Source organism: Mytilus trossulus, chromosome 2 (assembly GCF_036588685.1).
Source record: "Mytilus trossulus isolate FHL-02 chromosome 2, PNRI_Mtr1.1.1.hap1, whole genome shotgun sequence".
In the NCBI taxonomy this organism is placed as follows: domain Eukaryota; kingdom Metazoa; phylum Mollusca; class Bivalvia; order Mytilida; family Mytilidae; genus Mytilus; species Mytilus trossulus.
In genome coordinates, this window is record NC_086374.1 from 52,240,932 (window position 1) to 52,264,372 (window position 23,441).

The 23,441-nt window shown below is 33.9% G+C and overlaps 3 protein-coding genes and 1 long non-coding RNA gene across 4 annotated transcripts; 1 reads left to right on the forward strand and 3 right to left on the reverse strand.

Annotated features, from left to right (window-relative positions):
- Window positions 1-6,554: 6,554 nt before the first annotated feature.
- Window positions 6,555-6,989, reverse strand: LOC134705847 (uncharacterized). Its single transcript, XM_063564561.1, has one exon. The coding sequence runs from the start codon at window positions 6,987-6,989 to the stop codon at window positions 6,555-6,557; it is 435 nt and encodes a 144-aa protein (XP_063420631.1).
- A 3,547-nt stretch (window positions 6,990-10,536) lies between these two features.
- On the reverse strand, window positions 10,537-11,073 carry LOC134705848 (putative nuclease HARBI1). The gene is made up of 2 exons (XM_063564562.1): window positions 10,782-11,073; window positions 10,537-10,751 (listed from the first exon to the last, which is right to left on the reverse strand). Exons 1-2 carry the CDS (start codon window positions 11,071-11,073, stop codon window positions 10,537-10,539), a joined length of 507 nt encoding a protein of 168 aa, XP_063420632.1.
- A 5,406-nt stretch (window positions 11,074-16,479) lies between these two features.
- On the reverse strand, window positions 16,480-18,091 carry LOC134705223 (uncharacterized). The gene is made up of 3 exons (XR_010105500.1): window positions 17,952-18,091; window positions 17,123-17,201; window positions 16,480-16,562 (listed from the first exon to the last, which is right to left on the reverse strand). It is a non-coding gene; the product is annotated as an uncharacterized LOC134705223 (long non-coding RNA).
- Window positions 18,092-18,679: 588 nt separating this feature from the next.
- Window positions 18,680-19,938, forward strand: LOC134705224 (neuronal acetylcholine receptor subunit alpha-7-like). The gene has a single exon (XM_063563987.1). It carries the CDS (start codon window positions 18,681-18,683, stop codon window positions 19,851-19,853), a length of 1,173 nt encoding a protein of 390 aa, XP_063420057.1. The 5' UTR covers window position 18,680; the 3' UTR covers window positions 19,854-19,938.
- Window positions 19,939-23,441: the final 3,503 nt, after the last annotated feature.

The window sequence follows — 23,441 nt, forward strand, 5'->3', positions numbered from 1 at the left end:
ATCCTAATTCTATCTTACTTTTGAATTATAGTTTTTCATATGTGACGTCATGCTGTTTCTAAATTTCATAAATTCAAATTTGGCGTAACGTTTGTGCCTTTTCGCCATCGTATGTGACGTCATTTTTATGATTTATTGCGGTGACGCCTGGACTGATTCGGGTGTGTCTATTCTGTGTTGGTCTTAGCATTATGTATTTGGGTTTAGTTTTCTGTAATTAGTTAATACTTCAGTTTCATTATGTATATCTCTTTCATATTCATTTGATAATATTTACTGTTTGCAATAGCATAAATTGTTCTATACAATAAGGATGTTCTTATCCCGGGCATAAAAAACAATGCCGTATTTGGCAAAACCTTTTTCAACTTTTGATCTTCAGTGCTGTACAACTTTGTACTTTTTTCACTTTCGATCTTTTATATCTGGGCGTCACTGGTGAGTCTTGGTTGGATGAGACGCGTTTTTGGCGTATTGAATTTTAAACCTGATGCTTTTTGTTATCTATTAATCATGTGTTTCTTTGTCTAATATGTTCTCCTATTTATTTGTATTGTAGTCCTGTAATATTATGTTGTCATTTCAATGTTATATTTAACTTTGCCATTAAAGTGCGAGGTTTGACATGCCACAAAACCAGGTTCAACTCACCATTTTTATTCCCCTTTAAAAATGTCCTGAACCAAGTCAGGAAGATGGCCATTGTTATATAATTGTTCGTTTCTGTGTGTGTTGCATTTTAACGTTGTGTCGTTTATTTTCTCTTATATTTAAGATATTAAGATAAGACGTGGCACGGTACTTGTCTATCCCCATTTCATGTATTTGTTTTTGATGTTATATTTGTTATTCTCGTGGTATTTCGTATGATGCTTGGTCCGTTTCTGTGTGTGTTGCGTTTCGGTGTTGTGTCGTTTTTATTTTGTAACCCCGATTTTGTTTTTAGTCCATGGATTTATGAGTTTTTAACAGCGGTGTACTACTGTTGCCTTTATCTAGGTCACAGTGACGACAGTATAGTTTTCCGAAAGACAGTGTAATATCATTGGGATAATAAATAAAATCAGAAACGAAACCACTTCGTTTCTCCTTTGTTAAAGACAAATCCTTCTATTCAGATCTACCAATAATATCTTCTTTATATTTTATATTTACTTTAGGTTAGGTAAAAGCTTCAAAATTAGCAAATAAAAAAATGGGGTCACCGACCTCGTTTTCGATTTAAAACGCCGTCTTTTTCATGAAATTTGGAAATCGGGACTTCTAGTCAATAGCAGTGTAATATTTTTTTTTAAAGTTGGTTTCCCATAAAACTTGTTTTTTCTGTTAACCAAGTTGTTAATACAAACTATTTTAATAATATAACCAATTTCTGAGTGGAAAATAATAGCGATAAGTTGCTATAATAATGTTCCCGCCTTTTTTATTGTGAAATAACTATAAAAGAAGGATGTTTAATAAAAATTGACCAATAATTTCTCGATGAGTATTCAACAGAATATGCGTTGTTTATATCTTAAAAAAATCATGAAATAATAAGATGGGGTCACCGGAATGGAAAAAGAGATATTTCTACAAAAGGGTTTAATAATTTGAAATGGCGGGAATACATTGCGCCAATTCTAAAACAACGTCGAAAGCCGTTCCGCAGGTTTTGGGCGATAGTCCTATACAAATTACGGACAAGTCAATTCTCGTTATTTGCTGTTATGTTGTTTGTTTGTTTTCAACTACAATAAATGCATATTAATGTCTCGATTAATATACACGTGATAGTACTTAGTTTTCAGTTAGTTTCACAGACACGTAATATAAATGCGGTGGTTGGAAATAATGCGTTGAACCAATGTACACGCGAATGGATTATGCTTCTATGAACAACATTTCTATTCAGGTTATTTATAGTGCTTATGTGTTGAACAGAAATTCTTCTTAGAATATTGAAAACGTTTGTTAAATCTTTTCATAGTTCAGTCAAAGTATATATGGTATTTTCGATCATATGAACGAGTAGCTAGGCTAGCTGCAATTAATATCTATGTAGCAGCTAGGCTAGCTACATGTTCAATAGTCAAACATCTACGTAGCCCTATGTAGCCGCTACCATATTGAACGAAACCCGAATCTTTGTTTAAGTTTAAACGCTTAAGATAAATCATGATCGACTTTTCAATCGATCGACCGATCTAAATTAAAGTGTTTTATGTAGATATGAAAATAAATCTGCGCATGGTCAGTTTAATATATTCATATTAGTAACTGATTTCAGAGTTTCATCAGTATATTCAAATGATTTGACAGAATGTAAAGATAAAAAAAGGGTTTTTTTTGCGTCATTTTTCTTAAAAGATAAAAAATGATAGCAAATAACACAACTTTCCACAAGAGACCAATTGACACAGGAACTATTTATAATAGGTCCCCGTACGGCCTTCAACAATGAGCAAATCTCATAATGCATATAAAGCTATAAAAGACGCAGACATGCCAAATGGAAAACAATTCAAACGAAAAAATAACGGCTTAATTCATGAACAAAAAATAAAAAAATGAAAAACAAGTATGTAACACTTAAACAAACGACAACTACTTAATCACAAGCTACTGACCTTGGACAGGACCCGTTTCAGTGCTCGACTGATACCGTTAATAAAATTATTCTGACATTTCTTTGTTTTTAAAAGAACTTATGACGTATCAATCAAAAATATAATTAATAAATGCAGAAGCACATCTTATGAACCCAACATTTTCTTATTCTATTTATTAAGAGGTTTTTTTTTTTACCAAATTACCGATTATTTTAGGATTGCAATGTATACTAAATTTTACCGCACAATTCTAAAAAAAACCGTAAATGCGACTGAGATGCTCCTAAAAGATCGATTCAATTTCGTTGAAGTGTTAACGGGGTCTATTTAACATACTTTCTGTTTGATCATGCATCCATAGGCATCTATGCATATCGAAATATTCCGTCATGTTGCTAGAAACTCAGTCTAAGTTTACTCATACACTGTCAGTTGTCATACCGTGATTATGAATGGAACCTAGTCCGACCTCTTTTTCTCAAATCAACTATTGATTTTTTTCATATGCATTCCTCTTTAATTCTTCATTCCGACAACTTTTAAACACAGGCAGGATTATGGTGTTTTTTTTCATATAAAAATTGCGCACCTAGTACATAAATATAAAATTTGGCAAATCGGATCACACTTGGAGTGGTCACATACAAAGACCTACATATGTTAGAAGCGTATATGTTAACTTCTCTATATGGGACTTTCTTTTACACGTATTGTTTCTGTTTTGTTGGTGTTTATCAGAAATCTAAATATCATATTCGTATAAAAATGTTATCGCCTTACACATTCAAAATACGTATGTGCAATTTGCCATATCCATATAGGAACGTAAGGTTTCTAATTCTATAGATACATTGAATTTTGATGACATGATTGATGATTTTCGTATTTTCTTAATGATTTGTGGAAATATAAATATAATTTAAAACCTACCAAAGAGATTGACTCTTTTAAAACAGATAAGTCCATACACGTAGCAAATTATGGAAATTAGTTTTATATTATAATATGATTGGCTCATCTTGAGGAGGGATAGGAGGGATCCTGATCCCGAAATCCCGGACTTAAAAAAACGAAATCCCGAGGTCCCTTATTTAAATAAAGTAAAGTGAAAAAAGGATTCACAGAGCTCTAAAGGATCAATCCCGAAATCCCGAGCTTAAAAACACCCGTTCCTGGAGTCCCGATAAAGGTCCTATCCCCTCGCCGTCTTGTTGTCGAGTATCCAGATTTTGTTTCTTGACAGTTGTTAGATTGCTGTATAGGTGACCCTCTTTTTATTCATATATTTTATCATTTGCTGCTTTGTTGTCTGTTTCAGATACACTTAATGTGTATATCCAATTCTGGAACATGTTTATTATGTAAAAACAATTTTTCTTTCTCTTCTCGGCAAATCTACCTATCAACACGTTTGTCACTGTCTCCATCGGCTCAAAGAGGAATAACTCTCATTAACGTTTCGAGTTCGCGGAAACCACGACGTCATAAAACACTGACGGCATAGTACTATTGCGATTGTATATGCGCATAAACAATAGTTTCGTTTTCATTTCCTCCCAACAAAATTAACGACCTATTAAATGACCCAGCTTGCGGACGTGATAGAAAGCATTGTTGTTTTTTAAAAAGGCACACACACATATCTAAACTGCTAGATGGAAATTTGGAAAAATATGAAACTGCTACAATATTTTGTTTTATAATTACACCGGAGTTGGATTATATATTTATAACTTCCATCGGGGAAAACATAATATCAACCTCGTGTAACATGTGTGACAATTAAACTAGAAAAAGAGGGGGTGATACATCCGCATTTTCATTGACGATCGAAGACCATTGTGACGGATGGGTTAACTCAAAGTCTAGACAGGCAGTAAAACAACGTCTGGTTCGTTTGATCGTATAATCTCAACTCAATATAGTAACATGATACATAACAATAGCACAACGTTAACAGAAGATAAGATAACGTTAATAATGTGAATGGCAACGGCGTTAAAAGTAGTATTAACGTTTGACGCGTAAGTTAAACTGTCTCTAAATCACCGACATACTCTGGGCCACCACTTTGGTAATGGTAGAATTTCTGGTGCGGGATAAGATTTTCCGATTACTTTTCGGCACGTTACACATTTCATCAATATAGATTTCACGCACTGTCTTAATTTCGGAATCCAAAATGTTTGTTGTATGTATGCCAGAGGGATATTTATACCTGAATGTAGTGTGTTCTCATGTGCTTCTAACACTATCAAATGTGTAAGACGGTCCTTTGCCGGTAAGAGATATGGAAACTTGACTGTTTCTCCTACTGTTGCATTGTCTATTCAGCGGACACCACATCGTAATAATTGCTTTTCGTCTAAAAAGAGCTTTAATTGACGCACAAGTGTTTTACGTTTTGTAGAATTATCTATACAATTTATTTCTTCACTAAATATTTTACCTTGTGTATATCTTATCCATAGGAATTTTGCCTTTTCAATTTCATCACTATGAATCTCATTACATATGCGATAATGCGTGTTAGTTTTCTATAAGAATTGTACACCGCGATATCTATGATTTCTCCTATACCAATACGTATATTTTGATTATTCTCCATAGTTTCAATTTTTTCATCGTTCTCCGACATTGTTGTACATACACTAGACGTTACATAGTTTCCGTTCCATGTCGGCTAATCTTCTTTGCTGTTTCACCATTTAGGTCCACTAAACCATATTTCATTCTGTTGCAGTTCTTCAGATGTTATACCACGTATAAGTAGATCTGCGGGATTGTCTTTCTTAGGGCAGTATCTCCATACATTATCTCCACAAACACTTTTAATTTCTTCAATTCTGTTTTTGATAAATTGTCTCTGTGGTTTTACGGATGCAAGCCAACTTAGAACGATTTGATTATCACTCCAAAATTGTATTTCACTAAAAGTTTCTGCAAATATAATCAGCAAGTCTTGCTCCAATTACAGCCCCCATGAGCTCTAGTTTTGGTAAAGCAATAGTCTTGATAGGCGCAACTCGATTCTTTGCCATTACTATTGTTGGTTTTCTGTCATACAAGATGTACGCGCATGCGCCGTACGCATGAGTTGAAGCATCGGTAAATACATGAAGAGTTGGTAAATTTCTGTAATTCTCGTTCTGTGTCTGAGTACTTCGATGAATCTCTGTTTCTAAGCTCGATGCTAGATCTCGTGAAATTAATATCCATTTTGATTGGATATATTCAGGTAATATTTCGTCCCACTCCAAATTTAGCCTCCAAAGTGATTGCATAAAGATTTTCGCCTTTACAGTAACTGGGCTTAATAGTCCTAACGGATCGAAAATCTTGTTTTGTCAGTTTTCTTTTTTTGTCCATCTCGAACGTGTTACTTTGATAAAACAACTTGTCCGATTTAGCGTTCCATTGCATGCCAAGACTTTTAGTGAGCTCATCTTTGTCTAAGGTTTGTTCTTTGCTAGCGATTTCTTGTAATTTTGGACTGTTTGAATTCCATGAGCGTAGGTTGAATCCGCCTTTCGTAAGTAATTCTCTCGATCTCCTGTAATAATCTATTACGTCATTTTCGTTATCAAAGCTAGTTTAAATGTTGTCAACATATAACCCATTTTCAAGGGTATCTGAAAGTTTCCCCGGATTTTCTTTAAAGTGCTTGAGAAGTGTGGCGCTCAAAATGAATGACGAACATGTAGCTCCGAAGAGTACGGACGTAAAGCGATATATTATTAGCGTGCTTGATGTATTTGTAGGATCGCTAAGCCATAAGAACCTCGTTGCATCTCGGTCTTTCTTGTCGAGCTGTATTTGTAGAAATGCCTTTTCTAAATCTGATGTTGTAGCATATTTCTTAGCGCGAAATCTCATAAGAATTCCCGTAATGTCATTCATAACAGGTTGATGTGATTCTATGCATTCATTTAGACTTGGATTATCTCTTCCATCTTTGCAGCTTCAATCATAAACCATGAGTATTGGCGTAGTAGATGATTCCTTGGCAACAGGATGATGCGGGATATAGTGTACGGGTCGATCGGTAGGAAGTTTTGTTTCCTCAACCTTTTCAATAAAATGTCTTCTCTCCTGCTCCTTTATGATATCTCCGTACATTTTAAGTAAATCAGGTTTGTTTGCTAAACGTCTAATAACGCTACCTGTTCTCTTTTTAACCAATTCCATGTTATGCGGCAGCGGAAGAAAGTCTGGTTTCCATGGTAACTTAGCTGTGTACTTTCCATTTTCTAGTATTATAGACTTTTCTCCGTATTTTCTTACAACTTCAGACTGACTTTTAATATTATCGCTTCCTGAAGCCCCAAACGATTCTAAGTTCCAAAACTTTTCCAAGTCGCTAACAACTGCTGTGTGATCAGTCAAAATATTCATCATTGCCGATTGATTTGAACTACTTCCGTTCTTAGTTAATACGGGTCCCGACAAGAGATAACCTACTCTCGACTTTACTGCGGTCGGTCCATTTCCTCTTATTATTTCGTCTTCAACTATTGACCAGTAATAGTCTGCACCAATAAATAAAGATATGTTAAACTTGTCTTCTGCGCATATCGGATGTGCGAGTCGTAAACCACGTAAGTATGACAGTGCTTTGATTTCCTTTTGTGATTTTATCTAAATAGGAGCGGCAATTTTCGGTACAATTATTACATCTATTTCTATTCTTTTATTGTCAACTGTTTCAATAGATATGTTTGCTTTATCAAGATGACGAACTTGTCCTTCGTTTCCTCCAAATCCCGATATTTTCAGTGCAATCTTTTCGGTGGACTCACTTTCTTATTTTCTCGCTAAATCGTCCGTTATGAATGAGTTCTGTGCTCCCTCGTCAATTAAATATTTGTCATGATAGATCGATTTTCGGACCAAACTGGAGTTACGGCAGTTTTCAGTAAAACATCTGTATGTGCAATAACAGTAGAATGTAAGGATGTGGTTAGCTCCAGTGGTGTTTCCTCTACGGCGGTATGTGCTACGGTCTTTTGTGTACTACTAGTATGCTGGTTTTCAGTCAAGCTCTTTGGTTCTGTGTTATGTACTTGCACATGTATACTCGTGTGATGTCTCTTTCCGCACTGACGGCATTTAAATTCAGACTTACATTCAGCTACTCTATGACTTCCGAAACAGGTAAAACATACCTTTTTTTCGCTTCACAATTTCTATTCGTTTCTCTAGATCTTTCACGTTTTGCATGTATTTGGATGGTGGGATTCTTCACAAAATAAACATTTCTTACATGACTGTTTTCCGTTCTTTCCTTTAAATGTTTCGGCAATAAACGAAGCGGTCGGTAACATTTCTAAATCTTCATTACTTTTACCTGTAGATTGCGACCTGTACGCATACTTCCCTTTTATTGCTGTTCTCAATGATTCGATGTCCCAGTCGTCGTTTCCGCGGTCTCGGGTTATGTTTTTTTGTACATCGGACGGCAATTTATTGTATATAATAGGCGTAAGAATGGCTCCAAATATACTCTCGTTTGTTCCTAACGATTCTAATCCGCGTATGCTACACTCAATTCTGTCGGAAAAGTTTCTCAAAATGTCTGCGTTTGACCTAGGTGCGGGTAAATTAATTAAATTTTGAATATATGCGTTCGTGATTTTGTGGTTCTGACCAAATCTCTCTCTCAGTATTGATACGGCTTGATAGTAATTTGCACTTGTGAGTGGTAAACCGGGGATACATTGCGCGGCTATTACCTGAATTTGATTTTGCAAAAACGTAAATTTCTGCACGTCTGTTAATGTTGGCATTAAAATATGGTATATTCAATTTTGGTAGCCTGTGGTAGATGCTTGAATTTGTTGCGCTCATTGACGATCTGTATTGCATATCATTATTCTGCATGGGATGTGGAGTATAACATGTAGATGCGGAGTTGATACAAAATCTGCTGCATTTGGATTTAAGTTCTGATTAGAGCTAGTTTCATTTGATTTATTTTTCTGTTTTGAACTTGATGAATTGCGCACTTTTGTCAAAATTCGTTCTATATCTAAAGCATACAGATCTGAGTCTTCTATCTCTGCTTCCATGTTTTCTTCTGCAATCTCCTCTAATATTTCATTATCAAGTTCCGAAAGAATATCCCTCTTTTTCTTCAAGTTTAAGGTTTCACATAGGCTTTCTATTTCGTCGCGTTGTGTTGTATCTTTCTCTAATTCCTCTTCAATCTTTGAAATTAATATCCTTGCGGCTCCTCAATGGCCCACTCTAATGGCTAATGGTCACGGCACCAATGTGACGGATGGGTTAACTCAAAGTCTAGACAGGCAGTAAAACAACGTATTCACTAAAGATACGATACAACTTGTCGTATCGTAATTATTTATCGTAAATATACGACATGCATACGACATGTTGTAATTTGTATTCTCCAACGTTGTGGTAGTACTGTTGTAAGTTTCTCGCAGTTGCTAATGTCGTAAATCACCAGAACAATCATTTTACGTAACAGAGGAGGATTTTGGTCAGCAAGTGCCCGATTTGAAATCAAATTATAATTTGAATTTGAATTCAAACACTTTCAATATATGATGTCATATTAAATGCACTGGAACGATCCGTGTTACACTTAACAATTCAAAATAAAAAAAAATTTGATCAGGGTTTTTTTTTCTCATCAAAGTATTGAAATATAAGTATTCTAAGTTTCAGTTTTTGAAAATGTCATCAAATACTTAAATTATAAAATTTGTTTCATCTTGTTAAGTAGATGTTTAAGCAAACTTTGAAAATGCTAAAAACTTGACGAGCAGTTTTGATCATATATATATAGATTCTTACATTGGTACCAGTGGATTATCGGATTTATCCAATCGAGATAGTTAAATTATCAATTTTAAAGTCCGAGCCGCCTATCGAGATTGGATAAATCCGATAATTCACGAGAAACTATGTAAGAATCTGTTTCTCTAATGATTAAAAAATACATTTTCTTTTTTTGTTAACCAAAAATCCCCCTCGAGTGCCTTTCATATTGCACGAAGTTGTCAATTTCATTAATACCTGTTAGCATATTTTGATTCATCCAGTTAGCTAAAAAGGTCATGAACCTTAAAATCATCCAATGATATTCTGAGATCACCGGCAACCACACGTTGATTAATTTTTTTTATACAATGGGTTCGGAAAGCAATAAATTTCCATAGAATTAGAGAAATCTTTTTAAAGGTTGAAATCTTCAATTTTACATTAAAATTGTAAGAATAGTATCAAATCGCGTTTGAGGTACCTGCATGTAAAGTGCAAAACAAAACAAAACAAAACAAAACAAAATAGTACCAAACGAAAACATAAAAACCAGAGGAAGACGGGGATGAAAGCGGAGGGAAAAATGATTAAAATAGTTAATATATCTAAAAAGCTGAAATATCAAGAAAATAGTCTTTGTTACAATATTTGGTAGCATTATTTTAATTCGCTATAATTTTTCTATTTCTATTTTCTTTTATGAAATTAAACTCATCATCGATATCAACACGGTCATGTTCATGTCTTAATAATTTTTGAATAATTCCTACAACATGCATGCACGCATTGTCCTCATTGTGTAATTTGTCACGCCAATACCTATATTATATGAATAGGTATCTTGTATTGAGATATTTTATTTAAAGAAATTTCAGTGACATCAGTGTATATAAAGTGCGAATCCAGTAAGTTCATTTTCACTGTTGTATGCGAGTATGTTCATTGTAGAATAAAGGATCATGGAGAAACTGTATTTGTTTCGTCTTGAAAATACCAAAATAATTGGTTTAAAACAAAGTTTTAAAGGGATAACACGCGAGTTTTCACTTTTCATCTTATTATGTTCATAATACCATAAAAAACATATTCACCAAGTTTTATTTTGATATGTGTACTGCCGGGCCACCTGAAGACAGCGTTGATAATTTTGAAGTTGGCATCACATATACACTGAACGTTTATTGAAATGAAAATTCTTTCTGTTTACATACTGATATTCATTGTCATTGGGCGCCTTGATTGGTATATGAGTACCATCAATGACACCCACTACATTCGGAAAATGCGCTATCTTGTAAAAGTCACTTTTATTCGTTCTTCTTTCGGCTTCATCTGGGAACTTTATGTACTGATTTATCCTTCTAACTAAAGCGTCTGTAACATCACTTATTCATCTGCTGATACTTGGTTGGCTCAATCCAAATACATCCCCAATGACATTCTGGAAACTACCACTTGCATAGAAACACAAAGCAGACAAAACTTGCAGTTCCACAGGAATACTATGAGACCTAAGAGTTGCCTTCTCTAAATCTGGTCTAAGTTCATTGCACAGCTCAATCATTTTATGCCTCGGAAATCTGTATGCCCTCAATAAAAAGTCATCAGGCCTATCTAGGGGGTTAGATCTATCTAGAAATACTCGTTCTCGTCTAAAAAATCTATCATTTTCTCTCAACATGAGCGCTGCCGCCATATTTGCGATAGTAACTTTGCAACTTACGACAGGCCTCGAGCAGTCGTAAGTCTATAACAATATTTACAACATCTCGCATCGTAAGTTTCTTTTATGAATACAAGTTACAACTTACGATATCGTAAACCTTACCTTACGACAGTCGTAGAGTTACGATAGTTTTGTGAATATATATTTATAACTTCCATCGGGGAAAACATAATATCAACCTCGTGTAACATGTATGACAATTAAACTAGAAAAAGAGGGGGTGATACATCCGCATTTTCATTGACGATCGAAGACCATTGTGACAGATGGGTTAACTCAAAGTCTAGACAGGCAGTAAAACAACGTCTGGTTCGTTTGATCGTATAATCTCAACTCAATATAGTAACATGATACATAACAATAGCACAACGTTAACAGAAGATAAGATGACGTTAACAATGTGAATGGCAACGGCGTTAAAAGTAGTGTTAACGTTTGACGCGTAAGTTAAACTGTCTCTAAATTACCGACACTCATGAAACATCTATTGTGATCTATTGTGTGTTGGTATGTGTGGAATTATATACTAGGATAGATTGTGGTGGGAGAGATGATTAAATCCATGTTTGTAGTCATTTTTCAATTAATTTTTGTAATGTTTACGTTTGAATGGAGACTTTTCTTACCCTCAAACTGAACGGTACACATATATATATAAATTTTCATTGTTACTAAGTAAAATTAATCTTTGTCTAACTCTTACAAAAAGATAATATTCTAAAGAGTATACCTGCATTTCAACTGAAATTGGCTGACTCCTTCTTGTGGTGTGGGACAAATCATTCCGTAGCAAATCTGATATAAATTGGATTGATTCTCTTTTGAATCGAAACCTTGATCGTATCTGTCTATCACTAAGGGTGGCAAGCTCTATCCTATCGCGATATACTCGCTGTTTTCGCAGTGCAAAAACATTACCAACAACAACTGGTTTGTTATCTTTGATTTTCACTGACTGTTAAATATTTAATGTTACCCCTCGGGCTTAGTTAATCTGTAACTTAACTGGGGGAACTAACTGTCAGTTTACTGCTTGTTAACTTTTGTGCAACGCTTTTAATCCCTCGTTAAATTTAACGTCGTGTTAAAGCCGAGATAACGGTTAGTTAGATTTAACTAACGTTCGTGCAACCGGTCCTGATCGATTACTAGTATCAAAAACACTCTGTCTACGTCACCAAAAGTGAAAATTTCGTCCCCGTGTGCTATCACTAATGTATTCCTGCGTTGACGTAAGAAATCGTATTAATTTATGAGCAGATGTGAATTTGAGTTTTTATATAGAAGTGTTATCTGCTTGGACACGTTTCAAGGGTATTTTCACCCCTTTAAATGCATTTCATGTTAGAAAAGAATTTATTTGGTTCAATCCGTTTATCAAAGATGACAGACCGAGTATCTTTTACAGATCTTGGTACGTGAAAGGCATAAGGTTCATCAATGATATTGTAGATGATAAAGGCGAATTTTTATCTCATGACGCTTTTAACAAAAAATATTATCTGAATGTCACTTTTGTAGACATTATATCTATTTCTAGGCTTGCTATACCACGTGACTGGAAAGATTTGTTATTACAACAACATATGTCACCTATCAGCGACTCATTTGAATTCGTTTTTGAGAATGAGAATAAAAATATGCCTGTCAATAAATCATTTGCTAAAGATGTATCATCACTTTTTATCGATCGGGAAAGTGTTTCTCCTTTTTCACAACAAAGATGGGAAGAAAGTTTTAATATAGAAATAAGTGAAAAACAAAGGAAAAATATTTATTCAATAGCTTTCAAATGTACTATAGAAAGCAAACTACAAGCTTTCCAATATAAACTATTACACAGAATAGTCTCAGATAATTATTTTCTTGAAAAATATAAACTTTCCTCAAATTATGAATGTGCCAGTTGTAAAGAAAAAGAAACTATAGAGCATACATTTTTGTAATGTACAGAAATAAAACAATTTTGGAGACATTTTTCTAATTGGTTATAGTTGTTGGAGTAAAGATATTTTCGAATAAAGACAGTGTCATTTTTGGAGTATTGAATTCTGATAAAAGAGGGACGAAAGATACCAAAGGGACAGTCAAACTCATATATCTTACTTTTAAGTTAATTTTTTGCATTTTGCAGGCAAAGTATTACACACAATGACTCAGACTTTTCATATCTGTGCAAGCTTTTCTTACATTTTTGAAAAGATGTCTGGAGATATTAGAATATTTATAGTTTTTTTTAAGACAAACGAGTCATTTGTCAAAAAAAGGGGGCGGGGGGGGGGGCGGGCAATTATGGAAATATGGAATAAAATTAACGGTACCAATTTTCTTATATTTTAATAACACAAAAAAATCGTATTTTCATGCCAGTACCGAAGTACTGGCTACTGGGCTGGTGATACCCTCGGGGACTAATAGTCCACCAGCAGAGGCATCGACCCAGTGGTAGTAATAAAATTAACGGTACCAATTTTCTTGCACCAGATGCGCATTTCGACAATTCATGTCTTTTCAGTGATGCTCGTGGCCAAAATATTTGAAATCAAAAGCTTATATAAAAGATGAAGAGCTATAATCCAAAAGGTCCAAAAAGTATAGCCAAATCCGTGAAAGGAATTAGAGCTTTGCATGAGGGAGATACAGTCCTTAATTTATAATAATTTCTAATATTTTGTAACAGAAAATTTTAATAACACAAAAAATCAGTATTTTCATGCCAGTACCGAAGTACTGGCTACTGGGCTGGTGATACCCTCGGGGACTAATAGTCCACCAGCAGAGGCATCGACCCAGTGGTAGTAATAAAATTAACGGTACCAATTTTCTTGCACCAGATGCGCATTTCGACAATTCATGTCTCTTCAGTGATGCTCGTGGCCAAAATATTTGAAATCCAAAGCTTATATAAAAGATGAAGAGCTATAATCCAAAAGGTCCAAAAAGTATAGCCAAATCCGTGAAAGGAATCAGAGCTTTGCATGAGGGAGATACATTCCTTAATTTATAATAATTTCTAATATTTTGTAACAGCAAATTTTAATAACACAAAAAATACGTATTTTCATGCCAGTACCGAAGTACTGGAAGCTATTCAATTAAATTTATTTTTTAATATGGTTAAATTATAATGTAATCCAAAGTATTCTTAAGACGTATCATATACTGAGTATTCACACCACTAACTGGCAAATTTTTACTATGTCTTATTTGCATAATATCAATAGCATAACAATGCCATACATTTTATGTCATTCACGTATGTCTTGTAAACAAATATGTATGCACTGTAGTTTGAACACCAAAAAGATCATTTGAAAAGGTAATCGTATTAGGTTCCTTTTGATAGCATTTACTAGTTATCATTTTTGCTTCAATCTCATAAAACATGTTTGACTCACCTATTTTGTGCGCCTGTCCCAAGTCAGTAGCCTCTGGCCGTTGTTAGTCTTGTTAAATTTTAAATTTTAGTTTCTGGTGTGTGTTTCGGAGTTAAGTATGACGCCCATTAACACTGAACTAGTAAGGTCCAGTTGAGAACCACTGATAGGTGCTGTTTTATCTCGCTGCACTGAAGACCCATTGGTGGCCTTCGGCTGTTGTCTGCTCCTTGGTCAGGTTGATTTCTCTTTGACACTTTCCCCATTTCCATTCTCAATTTCATTGTATTTTGCCATGAAAGATTGCATCAGTCGTATTTAGTACAACTTTTTGGGCATTCGGTTTTAATTCTCTTCTACGTTTGTATCGATTTATCCTTCCAATTGTTTCAATTCTAGCGCTATTGACGTATCCAATATAGATTAAACGCGCGTCAAGCGTACCAAATATGTTTGATAAAATTGAGAAGTGAAATTGGTATCTTTAATATTTCTTAATTAACTGAGGTACGTTAATACCATTCTTTTGCACAGGTGTGTCATTGCTGTAGAATAGGAAGTTGACGATAGGAATATAATATTTCATAAGAAAGGGTCTGATTTAATCCTGTCAACTTTGCAAATCTCTAGGTTTCAAAATGCATTAAAATTGTATTGTTTTTATACCTACATGTATATTGACTACCAGTTAATCTCATATTGTAGTCATTGTCTTTGTTTTTTAAGTATGTGCGAAAAATCATGTCCATGTATTTCATACATCAAGGATATGTCAGAGAATGGAAACAGGCAATTCTATTCACTTGTCAGTCAATTGAGAATATGACTTTCAAATTGGCATAAAAATTACAGTGAATGTTCTATCAAGCAAATCGTTAATCCATTCAGAGTTTACTGAAATTAGATTTGTGATGCATGTGCCAAGTCGGGAGAATGACGGTTGTTGTCCTGTCGTTTGATGTGTTTTATTATTTGATTTTGACATTTGACCATGGACTTTCCGTTTTGAATTTTCATCGGAGTTCAGTATTTTTGTGATTTTACTTTCTCTTTTTGATTGGTTAACTTCCAGTGATGGTTATTATTTTATTTTATCTTATATGCAATGAGATGGTATGTGAAAATTTGTGTCTGTAGTGCTGGACAAGATAAAACTTACTGATGCCATGCATTTCTTTATTTGAAATAAAAACTAATCCGGCGCAATTGTTTGAAAAGATTATAATAGGTGTAATACCACCATTGATTTTTCCCTATTAGTCTTTGTTAAATTGGCACTTTTAAAAAAATTGTACAGTATTTACCTTTATTTCAACCAAAGAAATACTTTGCATGAATAAAGTTTAATCCTTTCCAGTGCTACAGTGAAAATTTCACACTACATTTCATTGCATATAAGAAAGTAACCTGCACCGGAAGTAAACAACCAAATTTTTACCAGATTATTTACTGGTTACCTGCTTTGGTAACTATGTAACCTTAACTTTCCAAAATATTTTATAAGACCATCAAATAAAAAAAGAATGATGCTTTCAGACACCCAACATACATGTTTATGACTCAGAAAAATTTAAGTGCATTGAAATGCAGGGTTAATTTTCTACAACTGTCAAATTCAAGGGAATATTTTTTTAGACCTACTTTCGTATGCAACCGGATGTGGCGTATCATGATTTGGTGGTATTACACATAAAGAACACCTAATTGTCAAATAAACTTAATGTAATTTTTTCCCTCCAATTGCAAGTTATTTCAAGCATAAATGCCAAGTTTTGTCTCAGTCAGATCTATAGTTTCAGAGAAAACCACTATAATGTAAGGCCATATCCTACGGCGATTTCAGTCTAATTTCTTCAAAAAATCCTTATTTCAGTGTATCATTATAAAATGCAGTTTTGACTTATATCTGATCATATACTCATGATCTAAGCATTCAAACAATTAAATAGGATACAAAAGACAACTTTAAGATGATATACAGTTTTATTGCACCTTTTAGAGTTCATTTGAAGGTCTGTTTTGGTGTGTTTTGGTCCATTGTCCTTCTTCCTTCTTTTTTCATCAAAACTTGGTATCTTTTGCCTAAAAAATAAAACAAATGTAATTATTTTCCCAAAAGAAATGAAAGACATGTAATGTCAAATCAATAATTAAAGTGTTTTAGCTGAAAGAACTGTCTCTATAAATGTTAACAGTCTCCACCGAAGTTTCTATAAGCCCTTATGTGTAACTTGAGATTTTGGTCTGTTCCCCGAGTATGACAAATAACGGTTCCCTTTCAGTCAACAATTTATTGTTACTGATATCAATGTCATTTCATTTATTTATTGCAGTATATTTCTAATAGATTTACACCAAAAAAAGTCCACCTTCTTGTATTTTACATTAGAAAATGGGGAGAAAGAGTAATAAAAAATACATCAAAATGGTTTAAAAAAGGGTTATGTCCCTTTGAATGCGGGTAAAAAATTAAATTGGTAAGAATTATAAAATTTAGGTATGTGAGACTGGATTCTGATATATATGTATAAATCCAAGGCAAGTGTTTAGATGATATTTTGTCGGTGCAAAATACAGACGGCACAATGGCAAATTGTAAACTTTTGCGGCCAAAAAAAAAAATGACATTAGTTGATACATACCTCAATGCTAAAGTGTCATCTGCAGACCAGTTCACATATAAGATTTTTCAACAGAATGCTTGTCACATCATGGTTAACACTGAAATGAAAAATCACATGTTGTATAAACAAAACTGTAAGGGTGATTTAAAATTTGACACAGAGGCTTACGTAAAATGGTGATTTGCATGGCAAGCTATAAGAAAAGTCTCAATGTAATATATGTATGTTGATTCAAAAGTGTATTTCATAAATTATATCATATGAAGAAAAATAGGACTTCTCTTTTAAACCATTATTGTTTTACCATTTTAAATCAAACAGTCTTGGTAGGATTTGTGTTTTCGACACCTTGTTGGGTGTGTACCACGACAAACTTGGCGGTCTTGGTTAATATGAGGCGGCTCGAAAGACAAGTGCTCAGGGTTAATGCATCTCTTCTGGTGACAAAGATGAGACACATGAATTTCATCTGATATGTCAAATTTCTCAGTGTGCAACATGTATGCAAATCTGTGACCATACAAGGTTCTTTTTTTTCTGTCCCAAGGAAACCTAACACTATACACTGAATACAGCCTTGTCTGTCCACCCTTTTGACTTAGCAAACATGCGTAAACCCCCATTTCAATGCAATTTTCCCTCAAACGTGATTTCTGTGTCTCAATCCATTCGGAATAGTCCATTTTTACAACGTATGAACTAGTTTAGTAATAATTTTTAAAAATGAAAGTACAATAAGGTCACGAGTGCACGTGTTGTTTCCCTAAATAGGTGTAATACCACCATTGATTTTTCCCTATTAGTCTTTGTTAAATTGGCACTTTTAAAAAAAATGTACAGTATTTACCTTTATTTCAACCAAAGAAATACTTTGCATGAATAAAGTTTAATCCTTTCCAGTGCTACAGTGAAAATTTCACACTACATTTCATTGCATATAAGAAAGTAACCTGCACCGGAAGTAAACAACCAAATTTTTACCAGATTATTTACTGGTTACCTGCTTTGGTAAATATGTAACCTTAACTTTCCAAAATATTTTATAAGACCATCAAATAAAAAAAGAATGATGCTTTCAGACACCCAACATACATGTTTATGACTCAGAAAAATTTAAGTGCATTGAAATGCAGGGTTAATTTTCTACAACTGTCAAATTCAAGGGAATATTTTTTTAGACCTACTTTCGTATGCAACCGGATGTGGCGTATCATGATTTGGTGGTATTACACCTAATAAGAAAACATGATGGTATTTAACATATCAATCCAAAGACAAATAATTACGATTGACACACTTCTTTATCAAAAAAAGGAGCCTTTAATTACAGATTGATTTTTTTAGATGTTTACGTAGCAGCTGCATATTCTAGTATAATAAATTACTAACGATCATATTATGCAAAATAATATTGCATAAAATGCACATTCTGCTGTGCTTGTTGCAACACAACAAACACAATATGTTTTGTAAACTGAGATATTGATCAAAATTATATATTTTTTAATTGGCAGATTAACTCCAAGACAGAGTTGGAAAAATGAAGATGAAAAATTGTGGATGTATATTATTAATGATGCTGCTGTTATGCCTTTTCAGAGAAAGTTTTTCCGTATCATATAGGAATTTTGACACCTTCTTGAAAAAAATAACCGGAGGTCAGAACATAAATTTGCGACCAGTCCTTGACCATAAATCGCCAGTGTATATTTATATGTTTTTTCATTTAATATATATTCAGGAATTCAATGAAGTTAAAGGGAAACTAACTTTTACAGGATACTTTAATATAAGTTGGGTTGATCAGACTATATCATGGAATAGCACAGAAAACGGAATCGAACAATTTACTCTCCAAGAGCATATAATTTGGAAACCATCTTTTGTTCTTGGAAATCCCTATGACGAAGTAAAGTTAATCTATAAGGACGAAAATGTAATAAGAGTACAGAGTAATGGTGTTGTTACGTGGACCACTGGAGATAATTATGAGGTATTCTGTAATGCAGACGTTTCGAGGTATCCATTTGATACTCAGATTTGCAAACTTGAGATATTACCCTGGGGATATACAAATGACGAAATAGTTGTTGTACCGATTTTCGACTTTGTTGTGCAGGAGTTTTACAATCCACAAAAGACATGGGACCTTATTGGTTCAAGTGTTACAAAACGAGAATACCTTCAACTCCTAACCTTTACAATGTCACTCAAACGCAATCCCATGTTTTTCGTTCTAAATCTGATTCTCCCCATTTGTGTGATGATTATTTTGAACATTTTTGTGTTTTTGCTTCCACCAGAAAGCGGAGAAAGAGTTGGATATGCTGTAACCGTTCTCTTGGCAATCGCAGTATTCTTAACTATTTCATTTGACAATCTACCTGCAACTTCAAGTCCACGAATATCTTCCATTTCTCTTCTTCTATTTACCGATGTTTGCATAAGTGGTCTTATTGTAGTGATGGTCATTGTAAGCTCAAAGTTTTATCACCAGGAGGATAGATATCCGGTGTCTACATTCATGAGGGGATTTGTAAATGTTTCAAGACGACTACGATGTCAAGTGTGTTGTTGTATTAGTAAAAAGGAAAAGTATAATGAAAAGGAAAACGAAGAGGAAATTAAATGGACCGATGTCGGAAAGGAGATTGACCTTGTGTGCGGTATATCTATTATTGTGGTGATTTGTATTGTCAATGCTTTGTATATCATAGATGTCATCGTTGGATTACCCGTATTTGATTAGCCTAAAAGTAAATCATTTGAATTCAATCATATCCTCCAAAAAGACGTGAACAAGACTAGATGGACTGAATTACATTTAAACAATGTTTAAATATATGTGGTGCATTTTAAAAACAAATAAATATCTTTAAAGGTTGTGATATTCAAATGCTATAGACGTCTATTTCAGGTGATCATTTTTTTTTATCTTTGATATGATTTGTTATATAATTGCACCAGAACAAACTGATCTTTTTTTAATTAAGTTTTTAGATGCATTATTAACACATGCTTTTTTGAAAATCTCTTTGTGCTTTCTGTAAAAGAGGGACGAAAGATACCAGAGGGACAGTCAAACTCATAAATCGAAAATAAACTGACAACGCCAAGGCTAAAAAAGAAAAAGACAACAGACAAACAATATTACACATGACACAACATAGAAATCTAAAAAATAAGCAACACGAACCCCACCAAAAACTGGGGGTGATCGCAGGTGCTCCAGAAGGGAAAGCAGATCCTGCTCCACACGTGGCACCCGTCGTGTTGGTAATGTTATAACAAGTCCGGTAAATAGTATAATTTGGTAGTTCACATTAATGAAAGGGAAGGGGGATATACACCTTGATATTATCTTTATATGAACATTTTCTTAAGAGAACAAAGTTTTCGATCATTTTTAAAGAACTATCAAAGATCTTCAATAACCTACTTTGTAATATACACTTTGAAATAATCTTTATATGAGCATTTTCTTGAGAGAACAAATTTGTCGATAAATTTTACAGAACTATCAAAGATCTGCAATAACCTATTTTTTTTAAATAATATACCAGTTTATGAGAAAACATGAAAATGAAGAAAAATAGTTCAAAAATTACAAACCTTTAAATTCCCTAAAAAGTGCATTTCCCCTTCTTTACCATACAAGAGAACAATCCCATGAGCCGTGGAATGAATATCATTTGAAAATTTCCATAACGATCATATAAATTGATAGCGCTATCACAGTGCAGATTGCATAACATATACCGATTTAATTGTTTATGAACCAATCAAATCGGTATATGTTATTTAATCTGCACTGTCGGTATGACCCTTCAACCTAACTCCTACGTCGTTGGGGTCAGGAATTGTGATCGAGCCATGCACATTAAATGACATATACTGATTTGCTTGTGCAATAACTATAGCATAAATATCAATACAGCGGGAAACAATAAGGATAACATATCAACACATATTCTGGTTTAATAAATGTGACTTTACAACCACAACGTGATCCTTCATAAAATTACCTGTGATAGTTCGAGTAATAATTCTCATTAACTGATAGTTGAAACTTTGCATACCTAACACTGTTCGAAAGGTCAATATTTGTTTACAATAAGTCCAACATGAATAGTGTAGGTCAATAAATAAAAAAGAAGTCGTGAGATTTAAAAAATATGGTAAATGGTCCAAGTCGGAAATTGCTTGGTAACGGACTTTACTATTTCCTCTTTCAAACATTTGATTCAGTATTCTCATAAATAATCAAAAGGCTTTTCAAATAAATAAATGAAAATAATCAAGAGATTTGATTGGTCTAATCTTGAATATCGAAATCGATGTGAAAGTCGCTGAACTGTTTTTGGGTGTTTTGTTACGAATTTTCCGTCTGTCGTGCTAATAATTCTTGGCCTCAATTTCACGAATTACTATCTTCTTAAAAATACTGTATGATTTTTTTTTCATTTGAATTTCTAACTTTTTTTTTCCATATATGAGTAATACGATAACTTCATTTGGTATATGGGTTCTTTAGAAGTACTGCATGTCCATCAGACAGTGATAACCAAACCTTGACCTCATTGTACATGTTGCATAGATCATTAATCAAGATTAAACATGCATAATCAAGGCCTAATCACTATTAGAAGTAGGTAAACTTTTTTTTGAGTATGTAATTGTTGTGAGGTGTACATGTTTGCCGGAAGGTCTCATCAGACTTTGACCTCATTTTCATGGTTCATATTGATCAATGCTAAGTTTAATGGAAAAGTCTCATTTTCAAATACTATAATCAAAAGGTTAAATACATGTGTGTATGGAATGATTGAAGGTGTACACGTCTATATTACAGGGTTCATCTGACCTCAACCTTATGTTAATGGTTCAATGGACAATGTTTATGTTTTATGGTTTTGTTTTCAGGTCAACTATGTTTGATATTTCAAATAATTATACGATGTACATGGATGTTCTGCAGGTTCTTCTGACCTTGACATCATTTTCATGGTTTAAAGGTCAGACGTTATATTTTGTGTGGTTAAATCTGTTTCTTAAAAGATACAATAATCAATAGACTTAGATATAGGAAGATGTGGTATACGTGCCAATGAGAGAACTCTCCATCCAAGTAACAACTTATAAAGGGAAACAATTATAGGTCAAGATACGGCCTTCAACACAGAGCCTTGGTTCACACCAAACAGCAAGCTATACAGGGCCCAAAAATAACTAGTTTAGAACCATTCAAACGGGAAAACCGCCGGTCTAGTCTATATAAAAATGAGAAACACTTATAAACCACATAAACAGACGACAACTACTGAACATCAGATTGATTTCCTGACTTAGGACAGGTGCAAACAAATGCAGCGGGATTAAACGTTTTAATTGTACCAAACATTTTCCCTTTTCTGTACAATAGTATAACATCACAACATAGAAATACACACTATAACATATCAATTGAATGCTTAACTCAATAATACTTATGCTTCATATTGTGACTCGAAGCTGATATTTGACAATCTCAATTAAGAAATAGTTGATGCAAGCTATACTTTATATTCGTGATCGTTTTTGCCCTAGCGATAGTGAACTACAATATAGAATAGCTTGCATCAATTTTTTCGATTCTGATTAGGACAATTAAGGTTATTTCTATGTCCGATGTGTATAAGTGTAAACGGTTTGTGTAGGCTCTACCATGAAACTCCTTTTTTTGTTTGTAAACAAGCAAATGACTGGCATTGTGATTGTAGAAGGAGGAGTTTAAACAGCCAGTTCCCATTTTCGTGGTTTTAGCAAAAAGTATATGTTCGTTGGTTCTTCAACTCGTGAAATACACATATCCTCAGTGATTGATATAATCTTGCATCCAGTTCATGTTAAGTTATGGGGATAGAAAACTCTAGAGGAAAGAACCGAATACAAGATAATATCTATAGTTTCAGAAACCGAAATGTGGACTACTATGCACAATGCAATGCACAAGAGCTCACTGGATAATGTGCGCAGTTGTTTCTTATATAACTACTCTGGAGCTCAAAAAATGAAGCATTATAATCAACATTATTGTCATCCGAGATATATAATCTTATTTTTACCATTGAAATGAAAAAGTAAGCACAAACATACCAATACACTTGCCCTATTTGACCTTTCCCTTGAACATCGATAAAGCGAAGGTATGTTCCATCAACATGATCCCATGGTAATGCTTATGTTTTTCTAATGTTGTCTCGTGCTCATCAAACCAAAATGCATACATCTAATACCAATATTAAAATATGAATATAAAAACAAATCCACATTTTGGTCCTATGGGTGGGAGAGGGGG